At 40.4% G+C, this 26,615-nt stretch overlaps 1 protein-coding gene across 2 annotated transcripts in view; it reads left to right on the forward strand.

The window, feature by feature from the left end:
• LOC137273754 (Golgi-associated plant pathogenesis-related protein 1-like) overlaps window positions 1–26,615 on the forward strand; it is a 79,784-nt gene that overhangs the window by 47,107 nt on the left and 6,062 nt on the right. For both annotated transcript variants that reach the window (XM_067806585.1, XM_067806584.1), the window contains exon 2: window positions 19,428–19,589. In XM_067806585.1, coding sequence (XP_067662686.1) covers window positions 19,428–19,589 — 162 coding nt within the window. The remainder of the gene's footprint in view (window positions 1–19,427; window positions 19,590–26,615) is intronic.

The following is a 26,615-nucleotide window of genomic DNA, read 5'->3' on the forward strand; positions in this document are numbered from 1 at the left end:
TGGAGAAATACACCATAAGCACAGCGAGTTACGCGTTGACATCAAATTTATTGCTCACAAGAAATAGTTCTGAAAGAATATTACTGTTAAAGCATTTCAAGATCAACTTAACTACACATGTAATTGGTGGGGAAAGTTTACTATTCAAACAGCTCCTACTAGGTATGTGAATAACAGTAGGCCTGGCATGTGAACATATGTTTGATCACAAGCTGAGAGCAAGATAGAACATTTACATAGGTAAATAGTACACAAGATGCGGTTAGTGTAGTCTGTAAACTCATCAACAAAATACAAATCTCCGAAACAAATGTGTTACGTTCAACCTACGCCTACAGCCCGCTTTGATTGTGAACGCTTTATGTTTTTATAATATGAAATTAAACACTGTGACAACAATCCCTCAGATACACAATTGTATCTTTAATGTTATCCTTTTTATACCTTTCACACAACTGAAAAGAGTTGCTATTAAAGGTTTTATAAAGCTCGTATTTTGCACGGAAACGATTCACTAAGTCGAGAAGGATAAACAGTCACTTTGCCATAGAAGAGGTTATTTCGATAAAATTCACTACAAACAAGTGAATTTTAGCCAGTTAGGAGCCAGTTCTACTATCGTGATTAATTTAGTATCCGTTTTCAACGCCGTACAGCATTTTACTCAATCTTTTCTGGATACAACTCTTTCCTGATCCAACTACCTAGCCACAAGAGCAATGTGAAGCTTTTTCCCGGTGTTCCCATCGTGACATTGCTGGAATATTGCTAAAAGCGACCTAAAACCAAACTCACTGACACCAACTCATCTCCAAGACGCACCCGGGGAGCTTCGTGCACTGTCGCTGTATGAGGCGTTACCATACATTCAGTCATTTGCTGATTGACCATATACCTTGTGTTCCGAACTTGGATATGTATCTAATGATAATTTGGAAGGCATCATTTTCTTGTATATTTATGGTATCTAAAAAATAGCGGGCCAGGTTATTACTCTTTCATAGTTAGGGTATTGGTGCGAGATTGCGTCAAGAGATACGTCACCCGGAGTTATTTCCCTTAGACGTGCCAGGAACCTATGATCCTTGTTTGAATCCCAATCTAGGCATGATTACATTTATATGTTTCTCAGGGAAATATAAACTAATGGCTACGACGTCTCCGTGCAGCAGGTATTAAGAGTTCGCCGTCCCCTGCGCGGAAAACAGGAACGTCATGGTGACCCAGGAACATCGTCGTCATAGGTTACAGTGGACAAAGACTGTACGTCGCTGCCTGGTACACTGCCTCGTTGTTACAGTCGAAAGTCTATTCACAATGTTCCATAATTATTGTGTGTTTTGCTTTGAATTTATCGATTATCACTAAGGGTGTTTAGTTTCTTTTGTCCACTAGTTTAGGGCCCCCTTTTAAGACTTGCATCACTCAAGTTCGGGCTTCTCTCAACTACAGATGACACCCTGTCAAACAAAAGAAATGTACATCGCGGCCTAAAACAAGACTCACCTTCCCTCTCCTATCAGTTACAAGGACTCTTAACCAATCACCTGTCAAGGTTTAGGTGGGTGGTCGAGCGGCTTGCGGCTTCCTCCCGATCAGCAGCCCTATCGTTGGTCAACCACACATATATGATCTCCTTATGGATATTAACAATAAATCCTTATAAAGCTCTCATTGCATATAGCGACATCGCTGTTGTCTCAGCGCCCGTAAATAACGAATACTTGACATGATCCTTAGAAAACATGACAGCGACATGGGTTATTTATTGTGGTGTGGTGATTATTGTAAACCACTGTTAACGTGCGAAGTGATTTAGACATGGCATGTAGGGTGTTATTAACATCGACGGCTTCTCCACACTTCAACGTCTTCATGGTGTGGGTGTAGTTTCTAGCCATGTTTTGTTGCTCGTAATAAATGACTGTTCCTTTGGTTTCACCACACCATATAATCTGTTATCGCCCCGACAAACTCTGAAAAAGTTACACTTTTCAATGTAACCTGTCCCAAAGACATGCCGATGTCATTTATAGTGAGTAAGTGAGTTCAGTTTCACGCCGCACTCAGCAATATCCTAGCTATATGGAGGCGGTCTGTAAATTATCGAATCTAGACCAGACAAGCCAGTGATGAATATCATTAACATCAATCTACGCTAATGCGGTACGTTGACTGACCACCTGACTCTTACAAGCATGGGTAACTGATGATCAACTCTAACTCGGATCTTCGTGGGTCCCGTTTGTAATAACTATAAATGATTCAACAAGTAAGGGAAGGACGTTTTTATTTAAACCTGGTGCATTCATTAATTTATATGGGAAATCTGAATAATCACATTTAAAGTGCATAAATGTTTACTCGCCGGAACCCGGATGGAAAAGTTGTGCTCATGACTCTCCGTGCACAACAGCTTGTGTTGTATATTTTCTCGGGAGCTGAGAATGCACACTGACAGCACGAGGATCTATTATTTGAGCATACAAAGAGCGTATGGAACCGACATGTATGCATTTCTGTCTGTGGTGAATGTTTTAAGCTTGCTGAATCATGTTTGATCTTGGCTGCGCTGAAGCTAGACCCTTCCCTATTGCACTATTTTAAACCCTTCAAAATAGGTTTCCGTTTTGCAATACATATTCAGAACTAATGTGGACATAACCTTTAAACGATTTAACATCGAAAGTCGGGAAGAATGTCATATTTCATTGTTGATAGCGCAAGTTATTGATTTCGTCTAAAACTGCCAAGTCACGTCAAACTATGCCGTGAGAGCTGAAATTAGGAATGGTAAGTTCTTTACAGTTTTAACATTGTAAAGTTACCTTCGTTTTGTTTTTAAAATGAACATCCCTCATCAATCATCATCATCAACAACAACAGCAACAACAGCAACAATACCATCTTTGTCATTATCAGCAGAAGCTTCACGATCCCCACCATCAAAGCATCAAAATGCTTAGTTTCCTCTTCTTCATGTTATATTTTCTCTAGTGTTTGGTTAATAGATAACAGCCATATGCTTCTTGAGTATGAGCCTCATGGAAAGTGTCAGCAATTTGGTGATGTTGTTAATGAAGGTGACAAACGTGTATGCAAACCTTAAATTATCTCAAATTTAATGTGTACATTTTCAGGTAGTTCAACAAACGACCAAAGACCCAATTTCCAAAGATTACCCCCGATCACCTCCATACAATTAAAACGTACAAGCAGGCAATTTTGGTAAAATTGTATCTCTGGGTATTATGAAAACAACAATGGAATTGATTTCAGCTGAACTCACGTCCCCTCTCGAAGCTTGACGATTTAATTTCGAAGAATAGTCTAAAACCTAATCCCGGAGCGGAGCGCAATTTCATTATGAATGGCTGTATAATTGACAGATTGTACCGTACGAGTGTCGTCATAAAGGAAAAACGTGCATGTCAGTGTTACGGTGAGTGGCACTTAGCTGAGTAGAACATGCCGGGTCGAAGCGGTGGCTTGAAGATTGGTGCAGAACAGAAAAATACCAGACACTTGGATGGGATCTCTCGCGATCTCAGATTACATGCCCTTGATTTGCACAAGCCAGATCTTTTGCTAAACGTTACAGTATAAGGGGCCAATCAGAATGCGCGTTACAAACCTGCTTAATCGATAGGTTGACGGAATTTACAACCTTACAGCCATAGTTTGTTAAAATGTCAACTCTAAAACTTGACTGACAAGCTATAGAAAATTCTCAAAAATATTTGTTGGTGGGTGATATCCACGAGAATGAAGCTACGGTGGTAATGTCGGTTTACGGATATGCAAGCACTTAAATGGGCTAAAACTTAGCCCCTGAATATACATAACGTTGATTGTAACAACTATAATCCCATTTATATTGAATTGAGTCCCAGTGAGATGGATAACTCAGAACCTGTGGAGACGTGGACATGCTTCATTAGGGATTTAGCACTGCAGCGAAGGCTTTAGGGAAGTCTTTGAAGGGCATTTAGAAGTGAGATACATAGGAATGAATACATTGGCTTCCATCCTTAATCCCCAATCATGTACATCGTCCTTAATCCACATCTGCGTTATGTAAACATAATCCTACTTTGACTTCCATCATTGTTATCATAACTGTCGGCTTCCTATCAGTGCTTGTTTATACTGGCTTCCAGCTTTCGTTAATTCATTCCACTTGTTACTTTGTTATTGATTACCTGTACATATAAATACAGCTCTGAATCCCATTATCATTCACCTGATGAAGGAGTAAGCATTAACTCTGAAACGTTGTGTTCCCATAATAAAGAAGTTGATATCCATAAATATCTTCATGGCTATAGTGAAGTTTAGGAATTATTAAGTGGTTTCTCCATGTGAGGATTTCGGAACTATGGTTTCTGAGGATGTCAATTTCCTTAGTGGGTGTTTGAATCTAACTAACAAACTGTAATGCCCTAGCCTAACACAGAACTTTCCCAATTTGTAGGTTACAATGCGCGTTTTATTCAGTTAGTAATTTTCAGGTTGGTGTCTGGGTTGTCAGTAATATGTTGATACCGTTACTGGTTCTAGGTAGTGAGGTGGTTGGGCAGTTTGTAACCCGATGATTCAAGCTCGCCTCGACAAGCTGGGTTCGAATCGTATAATATGTGAAACTGGAATAGGCCCTATTGCCATGGTGTAACATCCAGCTCGCTCATTCGAACACTTTTGATCAGGGTCGATGATGTGCTTAGACATTAAACAAATAAGTGTATTGGCGGATCAACCGCCATCCTCGATAATGAATGGTATTGTGTCTTCTGTTTATTGTGATCAATACCGTCGTCCCAGTCTAAACCATAGCCTCGTTTTGAATCTCAATCGGCGATAATTATAACAGTCTAATCAAATTACACTGATGCGTGAGAGGAATTCTACTAAAAGTGCAACTGATGAAAGAGGAAGAGATGGCGAGCTCTCACCCAAGCAAGGTGCGTCAGAGAGGAGGTAGTGTTTTATTATCAAAGAAGGAAAATGCATTACGAAAATCTGACAGGCAATCAGGACTTTTTCTGACTTTAGACAAAACAAAGACACGTCCTTGCTTCCCATCACTTGATCAAATTATAATAATACTTCTTATTTCTGTTTCCCAACCTAAATTAACCTTCGTTCAAAAACATCCTTCCTTAGCTCAAGAACGCAACGTTTCCAGAAATGCAAAGTCATTAACGATATTTTTGGCCGTCATGTTCAGTTACATTCAAAAGTGAAACTTCGAAACATGAAAAACATAATATTGCGGAAACGAATCATGCTGAAATTTAAACAGAAACCTGATTGCTTTGATCGGTAGTCCATGAAAACCCCAACACACAATATGTGTCCGATCGACCCAGCTTACTTCCGGTACCAGATTTCCAATGACAAGGGCATAATTCATAAATCAGTTCTGGTTCCAAATTGCGCGACCACCAATAATGACTTTACTTGACCAGATTAATATGTAATATACATGGCTGTCACAACTGTAGGCAGTCGTAATAGTTACCTAATTATGTGGTGGTTATTCCTGCAAGGAACATCGATATTTTACTGACATCCATGATACCATTTGAAAAAGTACGAAGCGTTGTTTGTCACTAGACGTACTAGGTTCTCGTGAAGTGCCGTGACCTACTTACGGGCCCTATACCAGTGTAACGACATTAACGTTTATTTATTTCTAGTTCTAGTTCAAGCGACAGATATGGATAATAACTACACATGCAGCTATAATGTTATTGCTGTAGTGCAGTTCAAGCGACAGATATGGATAATAACTACACATGCCGCTATAATGTTATTGCTGTAGTGAATGAGTGTAGCTTTACGCCGCTTAAGCAATATCCAGCACTAACAAGGCGAGACACGTTGTACCCATCCGGGAATTGAACCCGGGTCGAGTGAACGCTGAAACCACTATACTACCTCACCGCACCGTTATTGTAATCCAATAGTAAGACATGATATATGACTTGTGCCTTCCCTTCCAAGACGGTGTTGAGCAGTGATGGCTGCAAGGAATGGGGTCACCCGGTACTGACGCGAACGCTCCCTTGTGTCCACACACGTGCAGTGACTGAAGTGAATTACTGCTGACATTGACAACAATAGGCATGTTCATCCGTGTGTCGAATGTTTTATGGAAAAGAGAAACACAACAAATCTAAGAGCTTCAGATGGCCAAACTGCATACTGCACAGCTTGTTCTGACAAATGTGTGTCTGTGTTTAGACTTGGTTCACCTGATCACTGTCATTGTCTGTTCACGTTCATCACTGTCACTGTCTGTTCAAGGATTAGCAATAATATTAGCGATTACAAAATGTCAGCAAACTGTGATGACGTTAGTTTACATTAAATAGACACATTTTACTCTTTTTAACTTTCAAACCACATTTAGAAATGTACATTCGGCAAAAAACATGCAGCTGAGAATACTTGCGTTAAATTTTTGTCTACAATTTATTCTTGCTAGATTTATTAATAGTAGTATTTCAAAGACGTTTAATTCTTTGGAAAACAACAATGCTCAAGAACGTCAGTAATAAGTGTGTGTTATCGAACATGTCTGCTATGATAGTCATATTTATGGAGCCATGACTGAATAGTGGGTCTTCCTCAAAAGGGACAGAACTCATGATCTACACCAGCTGATGCAACGATCGTACCATAAATAAAAGGCTTATCTCGGAAAATGGGTACAGGTACACATGTAAGATGTAGACAAAAAGGGGACTGACACCGCCATTAATGGCTTCCGTCCCAGACGCTGCGGTTTTCAGACGGGATATGTCGTTCACAGAATGTCGTAAACTTCAGATCGTTTTTTTGGTACGGAAATAACGATACCCACAGTTGGTAGATGAACCACCAGTGAGTGAAAGATACAGACGTTTTCATTTGAACCTGCCAGTAAATATAATGAAAAGTCAATGGCGTTTGTTTCGGCATATCTGACACAAACCTATATAGCCACTGAGATCAATGGCCCAGTAAAGGATTTCTCATATAATTTCACAGTGACTCGCACAAAAATATTTTTCGAGGTGTTTTTCAGGCTTTTGTTTGCCTTAAAATTTCATGTCAAAACAAAATCCATTGTTATGAAACAAAATTCCTTAAGTCCAGCAAATACTTATTTCCGAATAGCTCACAAGTGCCTTCAGCAAAACAAAAACCTTCTGGGTCAAACAAAATGCCCGTCTGTCCTCATTGAAAGTCCGAAATTAGAATTTTCTTCTTAGCTCGAAGGATGTTAATACGTCAGCGACATTTTCGTCACAAAGAGTATTTGACGCGGTATCGATTTTCTCTTTTGAAGTAGAACAACTGTTTAGAATTCAAAATCGAATTATTTCTACTCTCAAGGCATGTGCCTCTTGTGAGGACGAGCACAGACGGTATGGAGCGTCTCAATTTAAACGAATGTAAGTAGACGAATGACAATCTCCCTAATCTTCTCAGAATCGTCTTGTTTAAACTGAAGAAATTGTATTGAGTTGAGATCGGATCGGTTACCCGTATAACAGGTTTTATTGAAGGGTTGGCAGATGGGTTGAGGGTTTGATCTATCAGTTAACCGGATGCATTATCCAACCGGAGAAATTCGGATCGAATCAAGGCGAATTTAAATTGTGTTTCAAAGTCAGTTCCCTCGGTCGAATTCGAGGTCATGCTTGTCTCGTTGCAATTTTGATCCCGTTATCTCAACATTGCTGGTTTACTTGATGTGTTAAATTGAATTACAGTCTACATCTTTTTGCATAAAACGCTGGATGAGACCACTTGGGGAATCGGACACAGCCTTTGTGATTAGCTAATACAATTATCACTGGGCCAATGAAAACGTAAAATAATTCACTAAACACGCTAACGGTTTGAAAGATGCTTTATTCGATCTTAACACTTCATTCGAAATTAGGGATATGTAATAGCCACGGTTGTAAAATTCACAATATAACCATGCAGAAAATATATTCTATATCAAAGTGTCAGGATTCTCCTACCTTTAACTGTATTTCTCTGTAATCGTCTATTGTTCGATTGAAGACAATACATCATAACCGCTGTTGCTGAGTCATTTTGAAAACTTTTTCGCAAGTGCTTAATGAATTCGTAATGTTATATTTACCAAAAAATTAACATGATGCATGGCATTTGTTTATTAGTAGTAAACAGTTTATACCCAATCATGCATTCGACTGACGAATATTTGCTCGTGAATAACATACATACGTAGTGTTATAGACACGTAAATGGTTTGACCTAGTTATTTGACGTCTCGAGGTGCTGTGTATATATGATGTGGCTCGCCGGCCTGAGTGTGACAGATGCTCTTGTATCAATACTCTATGATGACTATACACTTGCATAAGTATTTGGACGGTCAATATACGCATGAACGTGATGGCTGCATACCGCCATCTTACACAGCACAGCAACACAGAAGTCAGATCCAGATTTTAATGTTTGACTACCAGTTGAGAAAGATTTCCATTTTCTAAGAACCTAGTGTCCACACCACATGAAATCATGTGATGAACATCCCACATGCTCGATTGTAGGTAGTTATAGTGGCCATTTTCAAGATGACCGTCATTTTTTATTGCTCTTCCACAGGAGATACTGTGGATGGTGATTCTATACAAATGTATTATTTTTATTGAACTATTTAAGGCGCCACATGTCCTTTGACTGGTGTAATGCATAAACACAGCAGTTTTAAAGCTTTGTAGTTTTATAGCGCAATTCAAACACTGTAGGAAAATGTGATGGAAAATAGTGAAGAGGAGGCTGTACGTGCACGTTGTGAGAGTAATGTGCAGTGACAATGACGATAAAAAGACAAAGGTCAGTCAGCATTTTGTGATATGTTTTTCAGTTTAATGAAAAGGGAAAATTTTGAAATCATTGTATCTATCTTACCCGTATAACATATTTGAAAAAAAATTAAATACATCCTAAAATGACTTTTTAAAGGCATAAAAACATAAACAAGTGGCCAAAAGAAACGCCACCAAAATAAATACGACTGTAAATTGTTAAAATAACTGTAGGTATGTTTGAAGGTAGCGAAAAACACATCTCTGGAACACAACATTGTCTGTTCCCACTTGCACTTGCATTTCGTAAACGAAATTCACACGAATACAACGGAAACTGTACACAAAGTTACCCATATCAAGCTAGGGTATAAACGCTAACCAGATTTGTTCTCTTACATCATTTTAATTGATTGACAACTATGGACATGCCTCGTTTAACACCAGAGCAGAGGGAGCTAGAGAGCAATCGGTGTATTGCAGATGGAACAGACACAAGAGCATTTGGCTAGGATGCTACAAATCCACCGTCAGGAAACTTGTCACACGTCTACGACAGACTGCAGACAGGCCAAAGAGCGGTGTGCTGAAGGTCACTACCCCAAAAGAGAACCGGTATTTACGACTGTTTCTCTTTAGGAACCGATACGTCACTTTGACGTCATCAAAAGCCAGCAGCATTGGACATCCGGTCAGTAGACAGACTGTGGCCAAACGACTCTGCATTCATGGTGTGCGTGCCAATCGACCTTTCAAGAGCATGACGTTGACGTGCCAACGCCGACGTGCTAGATTGAGATGAACCAGGCCCGTGCGACACTGGCAGCAGTTAAACTGGCGAATAGTGAACTTTACTGACGAACCCAGGTTCCAGCTCTTCAAGAAACACCACAATCAGCCATTGACGGGGAACGGTTTGGCAGCTGCCCTACAAAAGAAATGGCGTCGGATCCCGAGTCAAGACGTCGGAAAACTCACCTACCCTGTTCGACGCCGGGTACGGGCCTGCGTCACGGCTAGGGATGCTCACACCCGGGATTGAACAATCTGTGCTGTCCAGAAACTTGTAAAAGCTCCCAATCGATTCTGCATTGGTGATCGAATACTGGATAATGCACAACAGTGTCATTCATGTGATATGAGATCACGAGCTGCGCTGTTTTTCGTCTTGTTAGCCATTAAATACTGTTGCTGAATGATTGCTTTTTACAATAAAATATATCATACTACATGATGCTTTTAGACCAGAAAAATATTGGTGGCGTTTCTTTTGGACGCTAATTTATTACAGTTGAACTAAGGTTCAGCTTTATACTGTTTCTGTGTTTGTAAACACCGTACATAGCATGCGGTTGCATCCCAGTTTGCCTGGTACAATGCTCATGATGTCAATGACTAGGTTATTTAGTGTGATTTACAGACTAGTGCCGTGGAGCAAATAACACCACATCCATGTCTCTGCTAACACTGATACAATAATGCCACCACTCTTCTGCAGCAGGAACACAGAGATATAAATAAAATAACCCAGAAAGTGGTGTCCCTCCAAACCCATCGTAACCCGATACCGTCAGCAATTACATGTTCGCATCTGTAGCGACTTCTCTTTTAGACGAATCGTGACAGTTATTTACCGCGACAGAGGCTAGTATATTTCACTACAGTCACGACAATCAAAGCGGTAACTTCCCTACCAGCCTTGTCCATTTCAGATTCTCAGATGTCTATTTGTGTTAGACATCTCTTTTCAATAGTATTGTACATTACATCTGTTATTGATATAGGCATCGCAGACATACTCCAGTCTCGGCCCAGAGACGACATTAGCTCGACTGGGTCACAAAAGCTATTTCCACAGTAACGCGAAAATGCACTGATTTGGTTAAAGGGATGTTCATCGTAGCGTCAAAGGGAAAGTGTCGGGCTCTTATAGCCAGGCCGTGTTAGTAAGTGAAAAGGGTTAAGAATAGCCTACTTGTCGTTATTTCATGAAGCGTTAGATGCGTGAATAGTATATTGGTAGTGACTCTAATAATGGTTTCTAATACAGCAAGGAGAGGTCTAGACGAACAGCTAGTCTCTTAAATGAACATATTTTCCTGAAAAAACGTTCATAGCGAAAAAAAAATGATATAATGAATTGGAGCCCTGAGACTTTCTTCATTTTCAGCCTGAAGCTATGGAAATCTAGACTTGCCACATTTTCTAGACTTGCGTCGGCTTTCTTGGATATATATACTTCAGGGGTCTGTACGACAGACTAGGAGAAGTCGTCCTTAACCCGCTATGTCGAAATGTGGTGGCGATGGTGATATGTAATTCGGAAAAAAACGGAAACCCGAATTTAGTATATTGTTGTTTTTGTCTGGACCTACACATTATGTCGACTGAAACAATGCTTCGATTCAAACCGAGTTATAGAACGGTTCATTCCAAGACTGGTGTTGGGGTCTGTATTGCGGTAATTATCTCCCTTCCGTCTTGTCGGCCATTACATGGTTCGTGTACACTGGCGACCTCGATGGTCAAAGAGTTGTTTTGTGGTTTTAACCGTCCAGGTTCGAATCTCCATAAAAGTAGGACTTCCTTAGTAGGTTACCTTATTTAAAGAAATGGACAAGAGGCGAACAGATACACAGTTGTAGCTTTATTATCTACAGTAATGTCGGTTGTCATGGAAATCTTGCCGTTAAAGGTGATTTGTTGGTCACAATGCTTGATAAGGTTAGCGAGTGCATTTAGATTTAAGCCGCCTGTCGCAATGGATGGATAGGTAGTGCACATATTATTGAAAGCCGTGGCTTGGATATAAGCTTCAAGGCTCCTAAACGTATACCCTATGACGTCATTGTTGGTGTGATATCCTAATGTGGCGTCAACGGCGCTCTTTGTACCATCTTAACGTCAGTATTTGTAGTGACGCCAGCAAATATCATACTCATGTTATGCAGGTAACACTGACGGGCTTCTCGTGTTTTGGTTTGTTTATCTTGTAAATATTGGCAATTATTGATTATAAACTATAAAATTCCCTTTTCCCCGATGAAAAACATACATATGATCTTGATTATGACGTCATTTCTCCCAAAGATAGATTTCACATGGAGGCATCTCACACCTCATATCGAAGCATGTTGGTCGATAATATGGTTAATTGTATTATACCAACAGACCCCTTTGACAGAATGCTAATGAATATCACAAAGATCGGTCAAAGATTCGGGATTAAATCAATAGATTGTTTATTACAGCTTGTGACTACGAACACTGCATATGGATCTATTATCGTCCGTGCACCAACGGATGGGTGTCAAGGTGTAGTCGTTTCAGGTATGATGGATGTGTTTGTTTCTCCACCAGTCTGTGAGAATATAGCCAATCAAAGTTGTGTGTGGCAGAAATATGCCCTTTGAACGCTCAGCAACCAACATGTGGCAGCTCATCTTGCTGGATTAGCCGAGTGAAAGATACGACTCTCGTTATCAGATAATTACATGAGGGATGACAGGACCCCCAGCGAGCTCATCACCAGTGGCTTGTTTATTGCATCAGTTCAATCAGATGGCCCGGCCGAGGATAATTCAAGTTACTGAGGTCTTCCTTGCGTGTTTTATGCGAATTTAAGGAAAGCGTCTGTTTTGCCGTGAAAATGTAGATATATTGTGCTATATAATAGAGAAACGTGGCTTTATAGTGTTTGAAACAAATGCGGTTTAAACATCGTATAGTTGGTATTTTCTGCTTCAAGAATCTTTAAACGTGTTTACTGTTCGTAACGGGTTATTTTCTATCGAAGTCAATTTAAAAAATGGCATTTCGGTAGCGGCAAATTTCCCAGTCAGTGAACAAGCGTCGGACTAAATCGCTGTTAACGGTTCAAGTGTGTTGAACGTTCGCTTCCCGTATGTATTGAAGGTTACATATTCAGAATTGTCTATCTGAAATGTACTTGCATACAGCAGCGTTTTGTAAATCTGGTTCCAGTGCGGTATATGAGGTCATTGGAAGATACTTTTATATAGGCACGACTGTGCACGACGGTCCTGGGTAGCATTCTTCCCTAACCTTTGGTTTGGATCCCCGGGGTAACTGTTCTAAAGTAAAGTTCTAAAGTAACTAGCATTGACCAGTAACAGTCATTGGATTTGCAAAGACAAATATTCGTGATATTTGCCGATTCATAATCACATACCATCACAATTTACCATTTTTCTGAGACTTTTCTGACCTGACATTCATGGCTGTCGATTGCAGTCTCGTGATGAACATATGCGTGCGAGATCGCGAGTCAAATTTGGTCTCGGCTTACAATGGCTGCTTGTCACCTCACAGGTCTCCTTTTAGCGGAGATGGCCGATCGTGGAGATGTTAACAGTGGCAAGGAGTTGGTTGAGTCAGTCGAAGTCAACGCGTTGCATATTCAGCTTCGGTACTTTCCTAAAGTTTTAACAGTAAAGAGACGTTTCGAGTAACAGCAAACGTGGGTGTTTTTCATTCCGGAGTAAACAACCACACTGTCATGATTCTTACTGTTTCGTATTTGGTTCGGAAAAAAACACAATCACCAAGTAAAGGAAAACGTTTAACACGAGACGTTATTTTTATTTTTGTGCTGGCCTTTTCCCAGTAGACAAGTCTTGTATCTGTGCAAGTTTCTATGACGGCTGACCCTTAACTTCTGAATGTTATTAACTGCTCTTGTGGTTGCAGCTGGTTCTGACAACCGGTTAGCCACCCAGAACGTATCAGTAAGGAAAACCTCTGTACCACTAGACGAATCATGTATCAAATAACGTACTTTTATATACCTGAAATATTAAACAAGCAAAATATACACTTCCGTGGAGTTGTTCGGTTTAGATCTCCACATGCATTAGTCCCGTGTAACAAGTTGAGACCATGGGAAATGGTGGTTACATCATGATGGAGCGTTTTGCACCTTTTATCAACATGCGTGCTCGTGTGTTTAGGGTCGATGGGATAGCTCAGTGGTAAAGCGTTCACTAGTGTATATGAAAACCCAGGTTTAATACCAGGCATGGGAACAGCACGTACATCACGTTTCTGTTGTCCCCCCGCCGTGGTATTGCTGAAATATTGGGAAAACGTAAGAACCTACCCAGATGCTATACCATAAAGCTCAAGCTTTAATCCCGATCACCAGGCTTGACAACAACAAATATCAGCTGATAATGCCAATGACTATGAGTGAGTGAGTGATTGAGTGAGTTTAGTTTTATGTCGTACTAAGCAATATTCCAGCTATATGGCAGCGGTCTGTAAATAATCGAGTCTGGGGCAGACAATCCAGTGATCAACAACATGATCATTGATCTGCGCAATTGGGAACAGATGACATGTGTCAACCAAGTCAGCGAGCCTGACCACCCGATCCCATTAGTCGCCTATTACGACAAGCATAGTCGCCTTTTATGGCAATCATGGGTTGCTGAAGGCCTATTCTACCCCGGGACCTTCACGGGTTCCCAATGACTATGAAGACAAGGAGCGAACTATCGACCTTCTGCTCTCATTGACAAGTGCACTCTCCATTAGATTACAAAGTCGTTTTACCAATGAGGGTCTTTCGAATTCTAATCTTAAAGTATGAGAGTTTAACATCGCTTTATCACTTTGGAGAACAGAACCAATATGTTTAAATTACCTCGATATTATCAACGGACATTCACAGATGAAAGCTCATCTTTTCACCCTTGAGCTAACACGACAAAAAGTATTTCACCTTATTGGTAGTAGCGATAACTTCTTCATTTACAATTCATGAAATATGTGAAAACGATTACACGAGTGATCAAGTTCAATAAATTTGAAATGAGTGCCTGTGTACTGCCGTGCGACTTCATTCATCGATCCCCATCCGTGCTGTTAAGTCACGGTATAACAGTCAGCCTTGACTCGGAGGTGCCATCGTGGCTGACAGACTGCGTGATCTTATCACGAATCTGCATGAGCCTGTCGCAAGTGAAGCTGCAGATCACTGCAGAGAAATAGGTTTTTGACATCTATTTTGATTGGCGCTTGTTAATAGCATCACTGTCTAGGGGGTTGCTGCTGCAAACACATTGACCCATAAATGTCACTCACAGCTTGCAGGGCTTTCCTTGAATGCTGTTGATTTCACTAGTTAAACAATGACGCTCGACGAGGGTCAAAGGTGATAATTATAGCGGACTCCACCCTAGCTCAGACTTTCAAACCTGACCAAATGAGTGTTGTTTTATGTCGCTTTGATCAGGTTCAAATAACAAAGTGTGTTGGTCGGATTCGAGAAAACGATCCCCGAATCCTGGAGGTCAAACGGGAAGTAACTCTAAATAACTAATCAGTTAGGCTGTAAACAAATATGGAGACGGTAAACCTTTTGGGCAGTATGCAGTTTCAAACGTTGGTGGTTGAGCAAGATGATCTAAATTCCAATTAAGATTGTGGTAGTTTTTGGATATGAAGATATATAACAGTATTATGGCAGAGGCGAAGAAAGCATGCTGACTTGGAAGCTTGATAGATGCTCAAAATGTCAGTCACTGGATTGTCTGGTCCAGACTCAATTATTTACAGCCCACTGTCATATATCTGGAAAATAAATGCGACGTAAAACAACAAATAGACCAAAACAAATGACACTAAGACCATTGTACCAGTTTTTAGGAATCGAACGCTGGACTGATCAGCCATCATATCGAAAAGCTCGAGTAAAATCGGGATTTTTATTGCAAATATGATGTGTTTGTGTTTCATGTCGCCACGAACTTGCAGACTCGTGAGGATCCGGGTTAGAACTGATCCTCAGTAACTCATGATTGACGTAAGAGACGACTAACGGGATCGGTTTGGTTGACACATGTCATCGTATCCCATTTATGTAGATCGATGCTCATGCTGTCGATCACTGGATTGTCTGGTCCAGGCGTGATTATTTACCGACCGCGCCATATAGCTGCAATATTGCTGACTGCGGCGTAAAACATGATTCACATATGTATAAAATCTCCGCTGTCTCATTATTTATGGATGGATGTAGCCGACAGGTCGATGCGAAGAACAATCATCCGATATTGCTATAGAAACTGTTTGTCGTTTGTAAAAGCATAAATATGTTTTTGTACGCTAAGTAAATATGGGTTTTGCTCTCGCGCTAGAATTACATAACGTTCCATCTCACGTGGTTGCATCAAGAAGATCAATATTGGCAACTATCAACACAAACCGTTTTGCGTTCACGTAAGGCAAGCCCGGATCCATCAACTGTGTTTTAGGTAGACTGAAGCTAAGCCTCTAAAATATATAATTTCCATGGAAACGAATAATTCCATTTAAACGGAAAAGGAGCCCAAGTGAGATGCAAGATCTGTAGCCTGTCTTGCAGTCCCTGAACCTCAATGTTTTCCCTTCCACCAAGTCCTTTCTGCGATGCTAAAGCCCTTAATGAAGCGTGTATAATTATTCAGTCTGAAAAAGAGTTATGTGTTTGTATCAAATTTATATAAATTCAGAGACTAAACGTTACGCTGAGAGATTACTGTAATCGTTGGGTGAAGGATAAATGACAAGGTTTCGGAACTGTGACGCAAACTAGGGTTTAGTTAGGTGACAAGCAGTACCAAAGTGGTGGTATGTGATTCTGTATATAGAACCCAGGTCATAAATCGGTTGAAGTTAAGCAACGTTGGTCACGGAGAGATCCTGAATGGGTGACAGTTTATTGCAGTTTGACTCCCGAGAGATTCTACGACTGCTCGTAGACGACTGTCTTCGTGACTGGGTTGAGTTCACCAGGTTTACCGATTCACGTTGTAAGTGCACGTGACGCACATGCGCAGCTCAGCCACGTGAATGTCACGACATGATTGAGTACAAGTCCGTTCACATTGACGTCACCATCCAAACTTTGCATATCCATATTCCCATTCTAACACATAGGGCATGTTTGAAATATACAAACCAGCTTGAAGCATGGCAAATAAACAGCTTGCTCCAACGAGACCTTGTACAGATGAGCAGTCATAAGGCGAATCTGAGCGATCAACAACCGTTATTCTTGTCAACTCAGCAGAGTAATACGGTTATCACGGACTGCAAGTGCTCGTCACTGCCGGCAGCAAATTAAGTGTTATTAACGGATGTCATGGACAGTGAGGCATCTGCGAGCCTAAACTGCGAACCATGCAATATTTTAAGACTGAAATTGGTTGATTGGCCACCAGAGTTCAAGTGCACTTAATTGAGGAAACTTTTAATGACATTGATAGAACCGAACCTTTAAAAATGTTTGAACGCGATTGTTGTGCAGTCACGTGAACCAAACATGTGCGTAACTGTATACTTCGTACAAGTCACGTCTGTGTGATGCACGTGAAATATATAGCATGAGTTGTCTCTACATATGCTCATCAAATATACACCATGAGTTGTCTCTCAGTGATGCACGTGAATATACTTTTTATGAGTTTCATCTACACAGTGCACGTGAAATATGAAGCGCGACCTTGTGAATGTGAATATCACTGTCTGGTAACTGGACATTCAATGCTTTTCTTGGGGGCAGGTTTTAAAATTCTTGAATGACAAACTCACTTATTACCTACAGTTGTCTATGATAGGGTTGTAACAAATGTTATATTTGGGATTCAGCTTTCTTAGTAAAGTACGGATCCTAGTACCTTTGTTGGTTTGAGTCACATCTGGGACACAAACCCACATCATGGACTGTGAAAACAGACGTAGACCCAGACAAATGAACCGTCCGCGTTGGGTCAAATTCCTGTATTGAAACACATTCACATCAACATGTTTTATCATTCAATACCAACACAATTTAAAGTCACCTTCGATATGTTGCTAGATAAGTTAGATAAGGTATTCTGTCCTTCGGTGACATTCTGAAGTAGTATGGTGTAAATTGATAAAGGGGCAATATGGCCGAAATACTGTCGACGTCATGTAGTTTTATGTGACGCCTTGTCTCTCAGGTCACACTGGACCCTGTTCTTGTTCAACCAGATTAGTGTAACATATTACGATTCCTTGCATCTTGCGTTATGATAGATGTATTAAATTTGCCACTGGCAGTATTTCACACATCTTGAACGTCCATGCTGACCTTCAACCTTCCATCGTCAAGTTTATTGATCTCATCACATCTCGTGCACTCCATCAGTGGCCATGACCTTCGTAGCTGACAATGCCAAACATGGAAACACCCTACTTCCCGGGGCCTTGTAGCTGGAGATCCTCCAGGGAGAAACGTTAATCTTTTCCATGGAAGACATGCTGTTTACTGTAATTGTATTCTCAGCTAATTATCCACAAGACCAAGACTGAAATTCAGAACAGTTATTCTAGTGACAACTCGATTTTGTGCCTTTGCCAGGAAGAAAACGCTGTTCATCTGATCCAGTGTTTTTCTAACACAAAGACGCATCTTTCTTACTCGTATATATCGAGTCTCGTGTGTGACTACTGTAGATCCACCTGGTCGGAATAAGAAGCATGACAGTATTTTGGGCAAGGTATTTGTAAATATAGTCGATGACGTTGAAGTGAGGTGTTTGGAGCTGCAACATTCAAAACTTATTCCGATATGTTTTTTTCTAGGATGTAGAAAAGCAAACATGCTGTCAACGTTCATCACAAAACCCATCAGCAGTAGCATGTGTTCATCAGCATATTATAATGATTCTGTTCCATTAAATACGTCATCTGTACAAGTATTTTACCGAACACGTTTGAACTTGTTTTATTTCAATCTAGATATTACAAATACAATCAGCATCTTATCTAATTTGTCGTTTTAAACTGTTTAAAACTGTGAATGTAATTACAGACAGCTGTCGGTGTACAGTTGATTTTGACACTTTTGTAAAGAGGAAAGATCATTGACACCATTACGCATATGGACTACACTACCACCCAAAGGAAGGCGTACTTTGAGCTGACAAAATGAGAGCTGACAAATCTGCAACTTAACTACACTTAATGAAAACAGTCAGAATTCGAATAGATTCCCCACTGATTAACCACTACTTGTTTGTTTATATTTCGCAATAATCCAACGTGGACGTGTAACTTCTTTTGCCCAGTACTGTACTTCAGGAACACGTGAATACATTGTCTTCTGAAATGTAGGTTTGGCCATCACCTAAAACTTGTCTTGAATCAGGTTATGAAGCAGATATCCAGATGTTTTGCAGGATTTGCAATTTTACTTTAGAAACAGCGATACAATGCGACCATTGCAGTAGGGAGTGTCTGGTCTCCTATGGGAACGTGCATTTCTGACAATAGTGATGGTAGCTGATCAACACAAGGGTTGTGGGGAAAGCTCGAAACCATGCTTGTCTGAGACGTTTAGACCTTTGGTGACAAAACTATAAAAGATCATAACAGTGAATTGTAAAACAAGCTTCCGAGCTGCTGTCTCAAACGAGAAGGAAAGATTACGTTATTTTCATATTCTAGGACCACGTCTGTCAGATTTTAGTGCTGATAATGTACCCAACATGAAGTCGTGTCGTTTAATGCTATGACAAAATTTAATTCAATGGTAATATCTACGTTTCATATTTGCAGATTTCAGTCTCTTCAAACAGGAAATGATAAAGGGACATAACTCGTTCCGGATGTGCCACGGGAGCCCAGAATTATCTCCCTCGGAAGATCTTTGTAAAGAATCGCAGGAGTGGGCCAACAATCTGTCGGAGAGGGGTTATCTTCAGTACAGTGAAACATCAGGTAGGGTCACTGTCGCCCACCTCAACAGTAAAACAGATCCAGTAAGTAGGTCACATCACTCCACGAGACCTTCGTAGGTCCCGTAACAAACAACGTTTCCAACCTTTTCCGAAAGGGCTCATGGCCGTGAGCTGACAATAAGGGGCCTATCATCTTTGCAGGAATGATAATAAATTGGGTCCCCGTCTAGCATATCGCAGGGATCTGGGAATCTGGTTAGTGCCCAAAGTAGCGCGTCGCTAAGCCTATAGACCCCATAGCGCCTCATAATGGAACCAGTTTCGTTCACATAACGCGATGTTAGTGCTGTGACTGCTGTGTGTCCAGGATAAAGTATGGAAGAAAACACCGTCTTAGCGCTTCCATCGCTTGTTCCAGGGAACATGATCCTGGATTTAGATTTTCCAAGCTCTCCTAGCGCTAAGATAGTCGTACGTGCCACACATTAACATGAACTTAGGATCACCGGGTATCTCGACCCAGATGAATCTCTGTTCGGAAGTCGCATTGTGTCTTCATGTCGAAGCGGTTTAACGGTTTAAGCCGAAGTTGTATCAATACTCCATTGCTACCCTAGACGTAATGCATGTAGCGGACTTAAGAGAGTGGCCCCGAATGGGTATCTGAAGATCAGTAATAATAACCAAGTAATGTAAACCAAAACCGTCGAAGTAAGTCTCTCTCTCTCCACTGACATACTATATCATTTCACTTATCATACTGACGCATCACTCACACATCACCTTATCTGACAAACACGTCACTCACACATCGCCTCATCTGACAAACGCATCACTCACGCATCACCTCATCTGTCATACGCATACTGACGCATTGTTTCATCTAAAATACGCGTCACCTCGACTGGCATACGAATACTGACGCATCACTTCATCTGTCGTACGCAGCACTGACTCATCACCATATATGTCACACGCAGCACTGACGCGTAACTTCATCTTAAATACGCATGATCTCATCTGACATCCGCACCATTGACGCATTACATAATCTGACATACGCATACTGACTCATCACCATATCTGACACACGCACCACTGACGCATCGCATCAGCTGACATACGCACCAATAACTTTTAGTTTTAAACATATTTTATTCGTGAGAAAAGGATTGGATACAAGTTATACAACTTAGAATACCTCCTCCGTAGTATTTACATAATATTATTTACATTCATTATACAAGATGGACAGACAAGAACAGAAAGATTAGAAAGATTGGGGCAATTGCAATAATTAAGAAAATCTTTTTGATTGACAAATGTGTGTTTGAATAACTTTAAATGTTTTGATTTGCATGATCAGTCAGATCTGCATTGCCACGTAACAGTAAATCAAAGTTTATAGTAACATTGGTAACACTGCGTAAATTAGCCATCATGGCAGATCTCTGTTGAGTATATAGTTGACAGTCAAATAGGTAATGATAAGAGTTTTCACAAATATATCCACAAGAACACTTAGGGTTATCTATTATGCCAGCACGGAATAGATCGTAATTCAGTTGACTACACTTGTGACGTAGTTTTGTAAGGGTGATATTAGTGATTCTCGCTCCAAAATCAAAGTATTTGGGAGCTGTGTTTTGTGTTACAACAATATTTGATTTAAAAGAATTCAGTGACACGCTTTTTCTAACTTCAACTGGAAATTCATTCCACATTCTAATTGTGGATGGAAAATACGAATTATAAGAAAACTTCAAACGGGAGAAGGGAAGCGAGATATCGTCAGAGTTACGAAGATTATAGCTACTTTTTGACGCTACCTTCCCAGGAACAAGATCATTAAGGTACGATGGTGCCATATTATGCTGCATTTTGTAGAAAAGACAAAGTTTTCGCTTTCTCCTACGCTCTGCTAAAGATTCCCAACCAGTTTCAGAATACAGATGTTCATGATGTGTATAGTTGGGTAAACCTGTTACAGTTCTTGCTGCTTCTAGTTGCAGTTGTTCTAATCTATTTGCTTGGTATTGAGCACACCCATCCCATACCTCACACGCATATTCGAAATGGGGTTTATGAACATTACATAAATTCTATTCAATACAGAGCGCGGTAATAATAATTTGAGTTTACGTAGAGAAGAAATCATTTTTGAAGTTGTTTTTACAATATTATCAATGTGGTCAGACCATTTACAATCTTTTGAAAACGTTAACCCCAAATGTTTATGATTTTCAACGGTTTTGACCCGAACCCCGTTAAAGTAGAGATTGAGTGTAAGGTGAAAATAATTACCTCAGTTTTATCAGGATTATATGTTATAAGCCACCGCTTTGACCAAGCCCGCAGTCTTTCCAAGTTTGAATTCAGTTCTCTTTCAATGAATAGATGATCACGAGAATATAAGCCTAGCGACGAATCATCAGCAAATAATCGTGTCAAGCAGTCTAAGTCATCAGCAATGTCATTGACATAAACAAGAAATAAGAAAAGACCGAGGACTGACCCTTGTTGGACACCAGCTTGTAAATATCTCGGCTTGGATAGGGCTCCATTTATAAAGACGCTTTGTGAACGATTACTTATGTAATCAGCTAGCCAATTTAACAATGAACCATGAATTCCGTACTTTTCTAATTTCAACAATAAACCTTTATGCCACACACGATCAAAAGCTTTAGAGACATCACAAAAAACCATACAATAGTGTTTTTTATCATCTAAGGCCTCACATATTTGGTCATAAATTTCAATAAATTGATGGACAGTTGAATGACCAGACTGAAATCCTGATTGGTACTTATATAATAATTGATTTACATGAAAATAGTTGTACAGATGTTTGAACATCACTCTCTCAAACACCTTGCCCACACAACTGATCAAGGATATAGGTCGATAGTTAGAGACCATTGAGCGGTCACCCTTACCAATAACTGATCAGCTGTTGTGACAAAGCACTCCTGACTCTTCTTCAAATCTAAAGTACGCATTCCTCACGTATCCAGTCTGTCAGTCCATCACGTTAAACAGCGAAAATCAAAGCGAACCACGAACTCGTGACAGACTTAGAGAGAGTAACGAGATTTTCATGCCGAGTTTCCCCTACAAAATTCATTAAGACTCAGAGGCAATAAATCTTTGCACATGTTCCTTAAACAGTTTCATGCCATTGCAATTCCACTCACATCACCACTGCACCAAAGTACGCCGTAAGATTGATTGTATTTTTTTAAACTCCATCCGCTACATTGAACGTAATGAGACGATCCGTGGAAGTTTACTTGAGATCGAAACATTAGATGAATGTACATCTGGAAAAATATATCCCCGCGCAAAGAAGAACCTTGGTCAAACAATCAATACACCGGGGCAAGCTGATTTCAGCTGACGTAAAACAAACCACAATAAACTTTGTAGTGTAGACGCGTTGGGTTATAAATAGAAGTTCTGGGACAGAGTCACCAGCATTGCGAAATATTTGTTAACAACGAAGAAATACACGAATGTACATGGCGTAGCATGTTGCGTATATGTTGTGATATTTCACATATGTAATGAATGTTTGTGTTTCAAAAAGTCATTGTATTTACAGGAGGACGTGGAAGCTTCCATTCAAAATGACGTCAGCAAATGTCTGAAAAATTCTCTCTCCCTCTCTCCAGCCTCTATTTACAATATTCGCCGAATAACTTTAGCTACAACCGAACAGAGTCTGGCTACAACAGAACAACCGAATCTACAACAGAACAAAGTCTGGGTACACCAAAACAGAGTCTAGCTGCAACAGAACAAAGTCCAACTACAAGAGAAGAACCCAATCTACAACAGAAGAAGGTCTAGGTACAACAGACCAAATTTAGCTACAACAACTACAGCTACAACAAGGAAGTCCAGGTACGGCAGAACAAAGTCTAGCTGCAACAGACCAGGTCTAGCTACAACAAAACAAAGTCTAGCTACAACAGAACAACTCAGTCTACAATGTACACGACAACAGAACAACCTGGTCTACAACAGACCAACTCTGTCTACAACAGAACAACCCAGTCTACAACAGACCAACTCTATTTACACCAGAACAACCCAGTCTACAGCTGAACAACCCAGTCTACAACAGAATATCCCAGACTACAACAGAACAATCCAGTCTACAACAGAACAACCCAGTCTACAACAGAACAACCCAGTCTCCTGTTTACAACAGACCAACTCAGTGTACAGCAGAACAACCCAGTCTACAACAGACCAACTCTGTCTACAACAGAACAACCCAGTCTACAACAGACCAACTCTATCTACACCAGAACAACCCAGTCTACAGCTGAACAACCCAGTCTACAACAGAATATCCCAGACTACAACAGAACAACCCAGACTACAACAGAACAATCCAGTCTACAACAGAACAACCCAGTCTACAACAGAACAACCCAGTCTACAACAGAGCATCTCAGTCTACAACAGACCAATTCAGTCTACAAGAGAACAACCCAGTCTACATCCTACATTAGAACACCGACCAGAACACCAGTAACTCATCAATAACGTAATTATGATTGATTGTGAACGCTGTTCCTTTAATCAGTCGCTAACATCGATAATTACTGAGTACATTGACAAACACCGGTTTAGAGATCGGTTGGACACTTTGTTTACATGACTGTTGAAAAAGGGATTCGGTTCAAACATTTCGGCTACAATGAAAGTCACGCAGAATAGAAATACATCAGCTTTTGACGGTCGTCATATATTATGGTATTTGATCATTGTTTGAAAGGTATCAAGATTGTAACGATTCAGATTAATTGGATTGCTGTATGTATTATTGACAACGAATTGGATTTGCACTGGATACGGCCTCTGGGATGATGCTTCAGTTTTAGATTACAATGTCACGCATTGGGTCATCCTGACCTCAATATACAGTGTTGTGACGCATCGTGTTTTATATGAATTGAACATTTAGTTTTAATCATGAATGCTGTTTTGTAGCAACTTTATTTTAGTGTACCACCGAGGAGCAGTGGTAATATTGTGTATATATTGTGCTTGGCATCATGCATCCGCTGTATGCTCCAAGCGCTGATATTATTACCCCAGTCAGATCAATGATTCCCATCTCCTTGCGGATAATACCACCCAAGCTGGCGTTAGAGGTATTAACAGTCACGGTACTGTCGGGTACCCATTTCACACCAGGCTGAGCAGACGCATATATAGAAGTATCATTTACTTCAGGAAGGACAGAAGGTATATGCATGAGCAAGGACTTCATTAGAGAAAGATCAGTATTCACGTTTCATGCAATTGTGGACAGGCTTATGTTGGTGCAAAACCCCAATCTAATAGCATCAGACCTCAGTATCAAAACACGACTCCAAATCAGGCCTTTCTGACCCTATCCAACGTAATGCTGGCTACGGCGTTCTGGGAAAATTCAAAAACCTAACAACCAGCCTTAAAGACTTGAAAATAATAAAAATCCAAGAAGCTATCTACATTGAAAGACTCCGGACACCAGTCAACTGTGGCCAAGACTATTACATATCTACAGCTTTCAATCAACAATTGGGAGATATATCGGGTATCGATATATCATGCGTTGAGTGTAGGGGAGGTGATAAAGAGAAATTATTGTACGTTCATAAGATTTCTGTCAGTGAAAAGTTTGTTAACGCTTTTACTTATCCAAATTAAAACCTCAAGTTCACGTACCTTGTTCTGAAGAGCATACATTAGATAAAGTTATGAGTGCCCCTGTCATACTATGTTTGTGACTCGAGTGCCAAAATATTGGTACTTTCCGAGCGGAAATACGTAATATTAAGGACACATCAGCTCTCAAATAGACTTTCGGGGCTGCTGACAGGACGCTGATTTCAGATCTTGAGATAACCGGTACTCTCTTAAACCATTATTCATAATGCCTCTTAAACCAGTATACATAATGCAAATGTCGATTTAGATGTTGCATTCTTTGTTTCAGTTATGTCACTAATTGACCCAAAAATATTCAGATCAAAGCTAAAAGTCAGCGTCATCTTCAATATTTGATTTGTTCTTCCCTGATTGCTGTCTCTACTTGTGGCGGAGGCGAACATGAAGTTCTGCAAAAGCGTTTTAGGTTGTGTCACGTAAATCAGCGGATATGAAACCACTAGTAGTAATGGATTTCCGAATGAAAGCTCTGTAAACATCAAACCATGTGCATTCACTTTTTACAATTTCCTCGGAAAAGAAACAACTTATGTTTTATTTGGTGTGCAAAAATATCTCAAAATAGACCCTGTTTCCGTAGGAAATATGCGACTTAAAAGCATGGCAGGAAGTGTCTTCAATAGGAAAATGCTTGAGGGGTTAAATTGTAACAATCATAGAATATATGACACGAAATAGACCACACATGTATTGGTGCTGATCTAGACCGGCTTTTCTAGAAACTGTGTGTTGAGACCTCGCGACCAACAACTTGACAGAGGACCTTCGCTCTCTGGTCTGGTCGCCGATTGCTTTTATGACCGACTTGGGTCCCTTTCATAACCCATTATGCGACTGGGTTCCGTCTTAGCGTAAATGGACACGGGTATATGACTGTCAACTCATATCTGCCGCGTTTATTCAAACTTCAAACTCTCTCTGTCTCGCTCTCTCTCTCTCACTCTCTCTCTCTCACGCACGCACGCACACACGCACACACACACACACACATTCACTCACTTCTCAGAGAGAGACGCCGCACTGGACTTGAGCCGACATGTAACAGAACGTATTTTCAGTTAAGAGGTATTAAAATTATTTGCAAAATATAGTATTATTCCTAAACGCTCGTTCTGATTAGTTTGTCGTATGCCTGCTGATAGCATCCATGGGTTGACGACATTTCTTGAAGGTTACTTGAAGGGGCGCGTGGAGACGAATGACGTGATTGCAAAGGTCGGGACAGTGTTTTCGGTGCCAAATGTGAAATTCTTTGTAATGATTGTAACCACACACCGGCAGGCGGGTAATTAATTCCGAGTTAGCAGACAGACGGACTGTGCTTAAATTCTTCCAT

The sequence above is a fragment of the Haliotis asinina genome, chromosome 2, assembly GCF_037392515.1.
Source record: "Haliotis asinina isolate JCU_RB_2024 chromosome 2, JCU_Hal_asi_v2, whole genome shotgun sequence".
Taxonomy (NCBI): Eukaryota; Metazoa; Mollusca; class Gastropoda; order Lepetellida; family Haliotidae; genus Haliotis; species Haliotis asinina.